General features: G+C 47.4%; 1 protein-coding gene across 1 annotated transcript in view; it reads right to left on the bottom strand.

Annotated features, from left to right (window-relative positions):
• etaa1 (ETAA1 activator of ATR kinase) overlaps positions 1–6,543 on the bottom strand; it is a 39,870-nt gene extending 33,327 nt beyond the window's left edge. Inside the window, exon 1 of the mRNA XM_033026431.1 lies at positions 6,311–6,543. Coding sequence (XP_032882322.1) covers positions 6,311–6,482 — 172 coding nt within the window. The 5' untranslated portion in view covers positions 6,483–6,543. The remainder of the gene's footprint in view (positions 1–6,310) is intronic.
• Between the last annotated feature and the right edge of the window lie 7,960 nt (positions 6,544–14,503).

The raw sequence follows: 14,503 nt of genomic DNA, 5'->3' as shown, positions 1-14,503 counted from the left end.
ACATTTCGTAGGGGAGCTTCGAAATCAGTAGGTAGACAAAAATGCTGGAGAAACTTAGCGGGCGAGGCAGTATCTATGGAGTGAAGGAATAGGTGTAATTCCTTCTTAAGACTGACGTGGGGGCGGGGGGAAGAAGAACGGAAGAGGCATAGAAACATAGAAAATAGGTGCAGGAGTAGGCCATTCGGCCCTTCGAGCCTGCACCGCCATTCAATATGATCATGGCTGATCATCCAACTCAGTATCCTGTTCCTGCCTTCTCTCCATACCCCCTGATCCCTTTAGCCACAAGGGCCACATCTAACTCCATCTCAAATATAGTCAATGAACTGGCTTCAACTACCTTCTGTGGCAGAGAATTCCAGAGATTCACCACTCTGTGTGAAAAATGTTTTTCTCATCTCGGTCCTAAAAGATTTCCCCCTTATCCTTAAACTGTGACCCCTTGTTCTGGACTTCCCCAACATCGGGAACAATCTTCCTGCATCTAGCCTGTCCAACCCCTTAAGAATTTTGTAAATTTCTATAAGATCCCCCCTCAATCTTCTAAATTCTAGCGAGTACAAGCCGAGTCTATCCAGTCTTTCTTCATATGAAAGTCCTGACATCCCAGGAATCAGTCTGGTGAACCTTCTCTGTACTCCCTCTATGGCAAGAATGTCTTTCCTCAGATTAGGAGACCAAAACTGTACGTAATGCTCCAGGTTGGATCTCACCAAGGCCCTGTACAACTGCAGTAGAACCTCCCTGATCCTATACTCAAATCCTTTTGCTATGAATGCTAACATACCATTGGCTTTCTTCACTGCCTGCTGCACCTGCATGCCTACTTTCAATGACTGGTGTACCATGACACCCAGGTCTCGTTGCATCTCCCTTTTTCCTAACCGGCGGAGACAGTAGGCTGTGGGAGAGCTGAGAAGGGGAGTGGACGGAGGGAGAAAGCAAGGACTACCTGAAATTGGAGAAGTCAATGTTCATACCGCTGGGGTGTAAACTACCCAAGCAAAATATGAGGTGCTGCTCCTCCAATTTGCGGTGGGACTCACTCTGACCATGGAGGAGGTCCAGGACAGAAAGGTCAGATTCGGAAACGGAGGGGGAGTTGAAGTGCTAGGCCACCGGGAGATCAGGTTAGTTAATGCGTATCTTATATGTTTTATAAATAATTTTCTCTCTCGTTTTTTTATTTTCAAATTTTGAAAGTATAAAATTTTGGTCAAATTTTGATCACAAATTAGCTCAAAAGGATCATAAGTAGGCCCATTTTTAATCCTGTGATATTTCATTATGATTTAATAACTTTCAAATTTGCCCATCCATGTCACAGGTTGGTATCCATATTTACAGAAACGCCCAGAGACACATGCACACATAAAAAAAACAATAATAACAATATTATGTAGTTCAGAGCTTATTTGGAGGTTGTAGTGTGTAATAGCCTAATGGATGTTGAGAGTAATGGCTTTTGTATATGATTATATATAAGCATAGAAACAACAGTTTAAGCACATTTAGCTAAGGTACACAAAATTGCTGGAGGAACTCAGCGGGTGCAGCAGCATCTATGGAGCGAAGGAAATTCGATATTCCAGCATCTGCAGTTCCCTTTTGAAGCACATTTAGCTTATCCTTTATACATAATAATTGAAGCACATATTTTCTCGCTTGTTGACTCTCATATTCAATTTTCCTTTTCATTTATCAATTTCTTAGTCATCCTTTAAGGGCCTGTCCCACTTACGCGATATTTTTTCGGCGACTTGCTGGCCCCCGTCGTAGTCGCAGCAGGTCACCGAAAATGTTCAACATGTTGAAAATCCAGCAGCGACCAGAAAAAGGTACGACTCTTTGGGCGACTACTCACGACCATACAGTAGGTATGTTGCAAAGCCTACCTGAAGCGTCTTTGAAAATCTGCCGCTACGGGTGTGCGCGATTTTGGCGCCGTTTAGAGGGGGCGGGTTTAAAACGCGATTTTCTCTAGGCTGTTCAAATCGAAGATGTTCAGCCTAGTTAATTATTAACGAAAAATCGCTGGAAGACCCCGTCGCAAAAGCTATTATTAGGTTTAAAGGCCTTGAATAATAGTTATAGTAGTTTAAAAATCAATCTCTAAACCCACGACCGCCAGCAACCGCAGGGTCTCATAAAGCAGATAGCAGAAGGAAGGTTGTATATTTTTACATTAAAAAGGGCTTCTAAAGATCCCGTTATACAAAGTTTACTATTGCGAGTAGCTCATTTTGGCCCCATTATATCGCGCAGTATTTTTCTGGGCATTTGAGGGCACAAATCTACCGCAATGTGAACGTTCTAAACCAGCGCGTTCCACAGGGACCCACTGGAAAGCTGATTTAAATGGGCATTTATTTACAGCAATTAAACACTGAATTCCTTCCATTTGGCCTATAAATTAATGTAAATGAGATTTAAAAATCATGTTTTATTGTGAATTATTTGTGAATATTATTTGGACATTTAGGCTATTTAAAAATGTTAATCATTTATTAAGAAATGGATAGATGTTTAGATCTAGTAATTGAAGTCTGAAATTAGCTACAATTAGGTAACTAACTAATTTTTTAGTGGCTGCTGCACCCGCTGAGTTCCTCCAGCAATTTTGTGAGCTGTCTCCTCCCATCCGCCCGCCCTCGGGCTCCTCCTCCTCCTCCCTTTGTCCTTCTTTCTTTCCCCACCCCCTATCAGTCTGAAGAAGGGTTTCGGCCCGAAACGTCGCCCATTTCCTTCGCTCCATAGATGCTGCTGCACCCGCTGAGTTCCTCCAGCAATTTTGTGTACCCTAACTAATTATATGCTTTAATTTCAGGTCATCCAAGTAAGATTATTTTATATTTGTTTCAGAATGCTTCAATCTATGATAACTGAAAATTTCATTCAGTTCTCTTAATTTTTAAGAAAGTTATGGGCTTTTGACTGTTCACGATCACAACTTTTTTGTTATGTCCATAGAAAATCAATAGGGAACAAGATGCTCATTTCCGAGTATGAAAATGGCCATAACTTTTTAAATACTTGAGATATGAAAGTGAATTAGGTGTCAAATTAAACTTATTTTTATGCTTTATCTGATGGGATAAATTACAGACTTGATTTTTAAAATCTCAAAATTTTGTAACATTGCTACATACAGGCGTTACCCGTGAGTAGTCGCCCAAAGAATCGTACCTTTTTAATTTGCAATAAAACATTTAAATAAATGTTTTATCACAAACACACTCTCTGTTATATTTTAAAATCTACCTCAAAACATGGGCATTGAATTAAAATATTAGTGACTCTGGCCAGTGCTTTATTTAATTAATTCAATAATCCAGGGAAATTCTCGTAATGCTTTGTCAGTTATTAAATATGAAAAAAATCACGTAAGTGGGACAGGCCCTTTACTGAATTCAAAACATATTCCCCCGTCCCCACACTTGTTGCATTCCCTGGCAAATGTGTAAACATCGGATTTGTAATTTTTAATTTCTCCTCAAACCATCCTTGGATCGTTTTCCCTGTTATATATATCTTGCCAATCATGCATTATCAGCTTAATTGCCCATGCACTGTCATGCTCTTTAAACTAATCAGTCGTACAGCACGGAAACAGGCCCTCTGGCCCAACTCATCCATGCCAATCAATATGCCACATCTAAAGGTCTCATTTGCCTGCGATTGGCCCATATCCCTCTAAACCATTCTTATCCGTGTACCTGTCCAAAAGTCTTTTAAATACTGTTATAGTACCTGCCTCAACTACCTACCTCCTCTGGCAGCTCGTTCCTGTGTGAAAAAGTTGCCCCTCAGGTTCCTATTAAATCTGAGGAGAGTGACCTCAGGCAGGGGGGAAGGTGACGTTAGGGCAGGGGTGATGACAGGTAGGCGTGGGGGGGGGGGGGGGAGGTGACGTCAGACATGCGGGATGACGTCGGATATGAAGTGGTCCAGGGGTGGTTTCATGTAGGGGTGAAGTCAGGCATGGGGATACGCAGGTGCGGGAAGACGGGTAGTGGGCTGACGTCATGTGCGGGTGGCGCCATGTATCAATGATGTCATGTAGGGGTATCGTTGGGTGACATCAGACATTGGCGATGACTTGTAGGCGGTGACGTCAGAGACTAGGTGACATCAGGTGTGGATGACATCAGGCCAAGGTGACGTCAGGCAAGGGAGACGTCACGTACGAGTGACGTAGGGGTGAGGTCACGTATGAGTGACATCATGTATGAGAGATGTCGGGCACTGGGTGATGTCAGATATCGAGTGATGTCGGGCCAGGATGACGACACGTATGGGTAGCGTTGGAGTGACGTCATGTACGGATGACATTAGACACAGCGGCCCCAGCTCCCTCCCGGTCGCTACACACTCAGCCTGCAGCCTCGGCTCAGTCAAATGGTGTCATGTATGAGTGAGGTCAAACAAGGGTGATGTCAGGTAAGAGTGACTAAGAAGGAACTGCAGATGCTGGAAAATCAAAGGTAGACTCAGATTCGGAATGGAAGGAGGAGTTGAAGTGCTGAGCCACCGGGAGATCAGGTTGGTTATTGCGGACCGAGCGGAGGTGTTTGGCGAAACGATCGCCAAGCCTACGCTTGGTCTCACCGATGTAGATCAGCTGACATCTAGAGCAATAGATGAGGTTGGAGGAGGTGCAGGTGAACCTCTGTCGCACCTGGAACGACTGCTTGGGTCCTTGAATGGAGTCGAGGGGGGAGGTAAAGTGCCAAGTGCAGCATCTCTTGCGGTTGCAAGGGAAAGTGCCTGGGGAGGGGGTGGTGCGGGAGGGAAGGGAAGGATTAACCAGGGAGTTACGAAGGGAGTGGTCTTTGCGGAAAGCAGACAGAGGAGATAGGAAGATGTGGCAAGTGGAGGTGGGTATGGAAGAGACCCTGGTGAGAGCTTCATCTATAGTGGGGGAGGGGGACCCCCGTTCCCTGAAGTATGAGGACATTTCTGATGCCCTGGTGTGGAACGCCTCATCCTGGGAGCAGATGCGGTGTAGACGGAGGAATTGGGAGTAGGGGATGGAGTCCTTACAGGAAGCAGGGTTGGAAGAATAGTAGTGTAGATAGCCATGGGAGTCAGTGGGTTTATAGTGGATGTCGGTCAGAAGTCTATCACCTGAGATGGAGATAGTGAGGTAAAGAAATGGTAGGGAAGTGTCGGAAATGGTCCAGGTGTATTTGAGTGCCGGATGGAAGTTAGTGGTGAAGTGGATAAAGTCAGTCAGTAGTGTGTGGGTGCAGGAGGTGGCACCAAAGCAGTCGTCGATGTAACGGAGGTAGAGGTCAGGGATGGGGCCCTGGTACGTATTGAACAAGGATTGTTCGACGTACCCGACAAAGAGGCAGGCATAGCTGGGACCCATATAGGAATATTTTGGAGGACAAAGAAACCAAGAACCAAGAACCATGCGCGTGCCCATAGCTACGCCTTGTATTTGGAGGAAATGGGAATGGGAAATGGGAGGAAAAGAGTGACGTTGTGTCCGGGTGACGTCACGTTTGGGTGACGATGGGGTGGAAGTGACGTCAGCACGGCCCCAGCTCCCTCACGGAGACTGAGTGACGCCAGACACCGATCACAAGGTGTGGATAACGTCAGGTCTGGGTGACGGTATGTATGAGTGACGTCAGATTATGGGTGATGTCGGATCAGTGCGGCGTTCAATAGGGGTAACGTTGGGGTGATGTCGGTGCCGAGTGATGTCAGGCCTAGGTGACGTCCCGTGTGGGTGACATCAGGTGTGGGTGACATCAGTTGTAGGTGACATCAGTTATGGGTGACGTCAGCTGTGGGTGACGTCAGCTGTGGGTGACGTCAGCTGTGGGTGACGTCAGCTGTGGGTGACGTCAGCTGTGGGTGACGTCAGCTGTGGGTGACGTCAGCTGTGGGTGACGTCAGCTGTGGGTGACGTCAGCTGTGGGTGACGTCAGCTGTGGGTGACGTCAGCTGTGGGTGACGTCAGCTGTGGGTGACGTCAGCTGTGGGTGACGTCAGCTGTGGGTGACGTCAGCTGTGGGTGACGTCAGCTGTGGGTGACGTCAGCTGTGGGTGACGTCAGCTGTGGGTGACGTCAGCTGTGGGTGACGTCAGCTGTGGGTGACGTCAGCTGTGGGTGACGCCAGCTGTGGGTGACATCAGCTGTGGGTGACGCCAGCTGTGGGTGACGTCAGGAGTGGGTGACGTCGGTCGTGGGTGACGTCAGCTGTGGGTAACGTCAGGAGTGGATGACGTCGGTCGTGGGTGACGTCAGGAGTGGGTGACGTGGGTCGTGGGTGACGTCAGCGCCCGCCCTCACCTCGCTCGCCGCCCGCCCTGCAGCCCCGGCCCAGTCTCCTCCTCCTGCGGCCCGCATCCTCCGGGCTCAGCGGCGGCCTGGCCGGCATCCTCCTCGCCCTCCTTCTTCCCCCCTCGCCCTCCTCCTCCTCCTCCTCGCCCTCGCCGCCACCGCCCGCCGTTGCCTCCTTCATCCTTCACTCGGGCCCCCGGCTCCGCTCCGCCATCTTGGCCCTGCCTTCCTTCCTTCCTTCCCGCCGCCGCCGCCAACCGCCTGGTATTGGCCGCCCGCGCGCAGCCCCGCCCCCCCCGCCCGCGTGGCCCGGCCCGGCCCGGCGCACGTCCCCATGGCAACCCCGCGCCCGCTGTCAATCACCGCTCCACAGCCTGGGGCCGGGGGCAGCATTGCTGGAAATGTGCTGCCCACCTCACCATGCAGTATCACCATGCAATGGTGCCAATTGCCGGCACAGGTCTCTGTGGTCCAGTCACCTCGCCATGCAATGCTTGCAATCAAAGATCCTCTTTGCTTGCAATTGTGGGCACAGGTCTGCATGCCCTGGTCACCTCGCCATTGCAATGTTGGCAATTGCCAGCACAGGTCTGCATGCCCTGGTCACCTCACCATTGCAATGTTGGCAATTGCCAGCACAGGCCTGTGTGTCCCGGTCACCTGGCCATTGCAATGTTGGCAATTGCCTGCACAGGCCTGTGTGTCCCGGTCACCTCACCATTGCAATGTTGGCAATTGCCAGCACAGGTCTGCATGCCCTGGTCACCTCACCATTGCAATGTTGGCAATTGCCAGCACAGGCCTGTGTGTCCTGGTCACCTCACCATTGCAATGTTGGCAATTGCGGGCACAGGCCTGTATGCAGGGAATGTGCTGCCCACCTCACCATGCAATGCTGCAAATGCAGTCACACGGTCTCCATGCAGGGAATATCCTGCCCTGGCAATCGCTCCGTGCAATGTTGCAAATGTAAATGCAGGGACCGGTCGGTATGCAGGGAATGTTCTGGTAATCTTAAAGTAAAGTATCCTTTATTGTCATTCAGACATTTCAGTCTGAACGAAATTGTATACCTTGCAGTCATACCATAGAATAAAATAACAAAGCACACACTTAACATAGTTTAACATCCACCACAGTGAGTCTACCAGGCACCTCCTCACTGTGATGGAAGGCAAAAGTCTTAAAGTCCTTGTCTCTTCCCTCCTCGTCTCCCTCTGCGTTGAGGCGATCCAGCTTTCGATGTAGGGACCCCGCCGGGTGATGGTAAGTCCAGCGGCCACATCCGAGCTCCGCGAACGGGCTGGTTCAAACTCCGTGGCCCGGGGCGGTCGAAGCTGCCACCCTCCAGTCCAGCGGACGAAGCTGTCGTTGCGGGAGCTCCAGAAAACCGGTCACCAACCTGGGACCTGCGAGCACCCGACGATGTCGTCCACTGGGCCCGCGGCCGAGGCTCCGAAGTCGGGCCGCCGCCGCAACGCCACCACAGCCCCGGTCGGCCAGCTTCGCGATGGTAAGTCCTGGCTCCGATTTATCTCGGAGCCTCGAGGTCGGTCCCAGTTGGAGGCTGCCAGCTCCGCGATTAGGCCTCAGTGGAGACGGAGACAGGGGTTACGTCAAGAAAAGGTTGCATCACCCCCCAAGGAGGAGACTAAAAACAGTTTCCCCCACCCCCCCCATACATACACAACTAAAATAGACAAAATAAACTAACCAACAGGACAAAAGAAAACAAAAAAATGAAAAGACAGACGGACTGCAGGTGAGCTGCAGCGGCTTGGGCAGCGCTGCCGCTTACCATGCAATGTTGCAAATGCAAACACGCGGTCTCCATGCAGGGAATATTCTGCCCTAGTCACCTTGAAATGTCACCTCGCCAGAGGTTGTAAATGCAGGCACAGGTCACGGTGGTGCAGCGGTAGAGTTGCCGCCTTAAAGCAAATGCAGCGTCGGAGACTCGGGTTCGATCCCGACTACGAGTGCTGTCTGTACGGAGTTTGTACGTTCTCCCCGTGACCTGCGTGGCTTTTCTCCGAGATCTTCGGTTTCCTCCCACACTCCAAAGACGTCCAGGTTCGTAGGTTAATTGGCTCGGTAAATGTAAAAATTGTCCCTAATGGGTGTAGGATATCGCTCCCTAGTGGGTGCGGGGTTAGGGTCGGCATGGAGCCGGTGGAGTGAAGGGCCTGTTTCGGTGCTGTATCTCTAAACTAAACTAAACTAAATTGTGACCTGAACATGCACTGTTGTAAATGCAGGCACAACACACTGCATTGATTCATGTAATTCGTGCAGATGCTGGTTTACACTGAATATGGACACAAAATGCTGGGGTAACTCAGTGGGGTAGGCGAGGTGACGTTTTGGGTTGGAACTCTCCTTCATACTGTGGTATTCTTCAGCATATGGTATTCTTGGTTGAGGCATTGTGCCCAAGAGTCAGGAAAAAATGATGCTGCTTTATAGCTTCGCAGCAGTTGGATAGACTGGGATTGTTTTATCTGGAATGCTGGATTTTGAGGGGAGACCTGATGGAAGTATTACAAATTTTAAGAGGGGTAGATAGGGTAGACAGTTGAAACCTTTTCCCAAGATGAAAATATCAAATACTAGAGGGCATAGGTTTATGGTGAGAGGGGCATAGTTTAAAGGAGATGTGCGGGGGGCAGGTTTATTACACAGGGTGGTGGGTGCCTGGAACGTGCTGCCAGGGGTGGGGTTGGAGGCAGATACGATAGTGGTGTTTAAGAGGCATTTGGATAGGCACATGGCTCTGCAGGGAATGGAGGGATATGGATCACGTGCAGGCAGATAACAGTTTGTCTTGGCTTAATATTGGGCACAGAAACTGGGCTGATGGCTTGTTTATGCGCAGGAAGGAACTGCAGATGCTGGTTTAAACCGAAGATAGACACAAAATGCTGGAGTAACTCAGCGGGACAGGCAGCATCTCTGGAGAGAAGGAATGGGTGACGTTTCGGGTCAAGACCCTTCTTCAGACTGAACCTTTCTCTATTCTATGTAATCGTAATTCCATTCTTAATCCTTTCTCTACTGATGCCACATCAGGCTCTATATTTTAATTATTTTCTATAAATAATTTAACCTTCCAATATTCTCAGACTTCGGTCTGAATGACAATAAAGGCTATCTAATCTAAAAATCTAATCTAATCTAACAACTTTAGTTTCAGACTGCGTTTGATCATGCAAGTACGACTTACTGTTACTTGTGCAAGCTTCGTCAGAAAATCTTAAAAGACAAATTTAACACCATGAAATTAATTTTTGATTTCCTTCTTTTATCCTGAAGTTTTCAAACCTTAGCATCTGATGTCACATAATAGATGTCTATATAAGACACCACACAGGTGTTATACAGTATCTAATAGACCTGTACACCAGACCAATTCAACTGAACATGCAAAGACTACATCATTTATCAAAAGAATTTCCAGCACAGAGCAACACGTTGGTCATTTCTCATGGACTCTGACTCTTGCTCAACACTTTAACTCCCCGTCCCATTCCCGCACTGACCTTTCTGTCCTGGGCCACCTCCATTGTCAGAGTGAGGCCCAGCGCAAATTGGAGGAACAGCACCTCATATTTTGCTTGGGCAGCTTACATCCCAGCGGTATGAACATTGAAGATGTTTCAGATGAATACGTGGCTTGAAAAATGGTGCAAGGGGGAGGGATTCAAATTTCTAGGGCATTGGAACCAGTTCTGGGGGAGATGGGACCAGTACAAACAGGACGGTCTGCACCTGGGCTAGAATGGAACCAATGTCCTTGGGGGAGTGTTTGCTAGGACTATCGGGGAGGATTTAAATTAATGTGGCAGGGGGATGGGAGAATGAGCAGAGAGACAGAGGGGTGTAAAATGAGGGCAGAAGCAATAGGTAGCAAGGTGAAAAGTAAAAGTGGCAGGCAGACAAATCCAGGGCAAAAATCAAAAAGGGCCTCTTTTCAACATAATTGTATAAGGGGTAAGAGTGTTGTAAAAACAGGCCTGAAGGCTTTGTGTCTCAGCCTCAAGGCTTTACATGTTCGGCACAGACATTGCGGGCCGACAGGCCTGTTCCTGTGCTGCACCGTTCTATGGAAACATAGACAATAGGTGCAGGAGGAGGCCATTCGGCCCTTCGAGCCAGCACCACCATTCATTGTGATCATGGCTGATCGTCCCCTATCAATAACCCGTGCCTGCCTTCTCCCCATATCCCTTGACTCCACTAGCCCCTAGAGTTCTATCTAACTCTCTCTGTTAAATCCATCCAGTGATTTGGCCTCCACTACCCTCTGTGGCAGGGAATTTCATAAATTCACAACTCTGGGTGAAAAAGCTTTTTCTCACCTCAGTCTTAAATGACCTCCCCTTTATTCTAAGAATAAAGTTATGTTTTATCTTTGTTTCTGTATTAAAATCCTCTTATAACGCAGGCCTTCACACATGACTCTTGCCATACAACGTGCTGACGCCACAGGCTTGTTGCTATCCCGTGACTTGGGGGCGGGCACGGTGGAGTTGCTGCCTTACAACGACGGAGACTCGGGTTCCACCCTGACAGCGGGCGCTGTCTGTAATCACGTTCTTCCTGTGATTGCGCGACTTTTCTACGGGTGCTCCGGTTTCCCCCCCACACTCCAAAGATGCGCAGCTTTTTTTCTCTTTTTTTTGGTTCATTCCTTTAAGTGTGACATTTCCTTAAATGAGGTTATCTACATTTCCGTGAAACTTGATCATAACAACAATAAAAACATATATAAATTATGTATGATTTTTTACATTTGATTGAATCAAATCCAAATCACTGCATTGTGTTCAACACAAGGATGTATTGAACACAATGAGATGCCGTGGCTTGTCTTTGCCAATTTTTTTTTAAATCCATACATTTCTCTTTTTCTTGTAGCTGCAGATTCTTGAATAGTACACAAAAGTACACAAAGTGCTGGACCAACTCAGCAGATCAGACAACATCTCTGGAGAACATGGATAGGTAACATTTCGGGACGTGCAGCTTTGTAAGGTTTGCAATAGGCTTCTGTAATTTGTCCCCAGTGGGTAAGATGTGAGACTTGGATAACATAGAACTAGTGAACAGGCAGATCGCTGGTCGGTGTGGACTCGGTGGCTGGAACGGGGCTGTGTCTACACTGTATCTCTTAACTAAACTAAACTGAACTAAGCTAAACTAATCTTCAAAGTCCATTTCTACAACAACATTACCCGTCTTCTAACCATTAAAAAAAACCATAAGGTAGACAAAAATGCGGGAGAAACTCAGCAGGTGAGGCAGCATCTATGGAGTGAAGGAAATAGGTGATGCCTATTCCTTCTCTCCATAGATGCTGCCTCACCCGCTGAGTTACAGCAGCATTTCTAAGGGTCTCAACCCGAAACGTCGCCTATTCCTTCGCTCCATAGATGTTGCCTTACCCGCTGAGTTTCTCCAGAATTTTTTGTCTACCTTCGATTTTTCCCGCATCTGCAGTTCTTTCTTAAACATTTAAAAACACCTATGTTTAATTTGTTTCATGCATGTAAGTTCCATTCGCTGTGGCGCAGCAGTGACTGTTGCTATAATCCATGTGTCAATTGTTGCTGGAAAGCCAACATTTGCTCACACAATCTCTAAAAATCGAAGATGACTCAGAAAAATTATACCTCAGCGTTGAAATAGTTTGCAATGTCATTTGAGGTGATTAATATTTACTTAATTTGTAAGGATCTCCTTGACTCATAACACACCAAACTTTTCAGAACTCTGTTTAATAGCGCGCTAAGTGAGTAGTCCTAAGCAATAACATGTGTATTCCAAGTGGTTCATGATTATAATTCCCAGGGCATTATTCATCTTTCAATAGCTTTCTGTCCCCTCATCCTGTCCAAGGAACTACAATGTAATGTGGTCACACTAACTTAATAAACACATATATCATCAATTAGGTACAATAATATTAAAGTTCAAAGAAAACTTTGCATCACATGGAAAAACGGTCTGCAGCCATTTAGCATTTCTAACTCATTCGCCTGATTAGTCTCTGTGGATTCAGTCCTTCCTTGAACTAATTTGACTTTGCAAACAGATGTTATTGAGAACACCTTGAAACTATGCCTCCATCAAATCCCCCCACCAGCACCCTTTGATGTAAAGCGTATCTGTGAAATATAAATATATAGCAAAATTGAATGGACAGTTCGACTTTCTCTGCCTTTGTCAGGATGAATGCATAGCCAGCGTGGAAGAGGCAAATACTTGACAGGAATTGTAACATCCGATCCTTAATGTCTAACATAATGTGCATTTTATACCAGCCAACTGTTTTTAATCAAACAGTATTCTACACTGCGAGGGAACGACAACTTTATTCTTCCCCCCCCCCCCCCACCCCCACATCAGTCTGAAGAAGGGTCTTGACCCGAAACGTCACCTATTCCTTCGCTCCATAGATGCTGCCTCACCCGCTGAGTTTCTCCAGCATTTTTGTCTACCTTCAATTTTCCAGCATCTTAAAATTAAAGACTTTAGTTTGACGTTGTTTAGAGATACAGTGTGGAGATGCAACGCCAGCATTTATCTCGAGAGGGCTAGAATACAAAAACAGGGATGTAATGCTGAGGCTCTACAAGGTGGGCGTATTTGTAGTATAATAGACAATAGGTGCAGCAGTAGGCCATTCAGCCCTTAGAGCCAGCACCGCCATTCAATGTGATCATGGCTGATCATCCCCAATCAGTACCCTTCTTCTGTCGTGTGTCGTTTAGACCTGCAGCTCCCTTGAGGCCACCGTGTCATCGTCCGGGTGAATCAGACCTCGTTCACCATTGGGTGGCCAACCGGTGTTTGGGGCAACTGGTGACGATGTGTCTCCACTGTCTGTGTTGGGTCCCCACACTCGCAGGAGGTGCTCGCTGTCCACGAGGCCCCACCTCTTCATCGCTACTCCATAGCGTCCGACGCCTGTCCTCAAGCGGGTGAGGGTTGAGGGTTGTCCACTGCTTTCGGGGTAGGTCCTGGCCAGGGACGTCCATGGGGTCATCGATGTACTGGTGTAGCCTAGATGGTTCCGCTGACTTCCACTGGTCTCTCCATCTTGTCTTGACCCAGGCGGCCTTGGAAGCGTCAGCTGGTGTTGTGCAGAGCAGCTCTTGGGCTTGTGTGGCAATGGGGTGCCACACATCATCCTAAATCAGTACCCCGTTCCTGCCTACTCCCCATATCCCTTCACTCCGCTATCTTTATGTGCTCTATCTAACTCTCTCTTGAAAGCATTCAATGAACCGGCCTCCCCCGCCTTCTGAGGCAGAGAATTCCACAAACTCACAACTCTCTGTGTAAAACAAAATGTTTCCTCATCTGCGTTCTAATTGGCTTACTCCTTATTCTTAAACTGTGGCTCCTGGTTCTGGACTCCCCCAACATCAGGAACATGTTTCCTGCCTCTAGCATGTCCAGACCGCTCATATGTTTCAATAAGATCCCCTCTCATCTTTCTAAACTCCAGAGTATACAGCTGCTCAATTCTATCAACATATGACAATTTTGAGCACCATATCTGAGGAAGGATGTGCTGGCTCTGGAGAGGGTCTCAGCGGGACAGGCAGCATCTCAGGAGAGAAGGAATGGGTGACGTTTCGGGTTGAGACCCTTCTTCAGACTGAGAGTCAGGGGAAAGGGAAACGAGATATAGATGGTGATGTAGAGAGATATGGAACAAATTAATGAAATAGGCAAAAAAGTAACAATGATAAAGGAAACAGGCTGTTGTCAGCTGCTGTCAGTTGTATAGACATGGGACAATAATATGTTAGATATTTACCAAAACCTGCAACAATGCAAACACCATTACATCAGTTATTATAGGAAGATTAAATTGCACTGGGGTTAAGAACACTAAATATTATATGACTTATGCAAGATTCTAGGAAGACAGAGGGTCTTTGTAACTGCAAAGCTAATTGGAATTTGTGTGTGATTCTTTCAATGAAACCTGTGTTGAAATTATTGATGGAGACACCAGGAGCTGTAGATCAGAGGGTCAGGCAGCACCTACGGAGAACATGGATAGATGATATTTCTCCGGGTACTCTGGTTTTCTCCCACACTCTAAAAACCTACAGGTTTGAGGTTTGAAGAAGGGTCCCTGACCCAAAACATCACCTATCCATGTTCTCCACAGATGCTGCCTGACCC

Source organism: Amblyraja radiata, chromosome 8 (genome assembly GCF_010909765.2).
Source record: "Amblyraja radiata isolate CabotCenter1 chromosome 8, sAmbRad1.1.pri, whole genome shotgun sequence".
Lineage (NCBI taxonomy): Eukaryota > Metazoa > Chordata > Chondrichthyes > Rajiformes > Rajidae > Amblyraja > Amblyraja radiata.
This window is presented reverse-complemented; position numbering and strand designations above follow the sequence as displayed.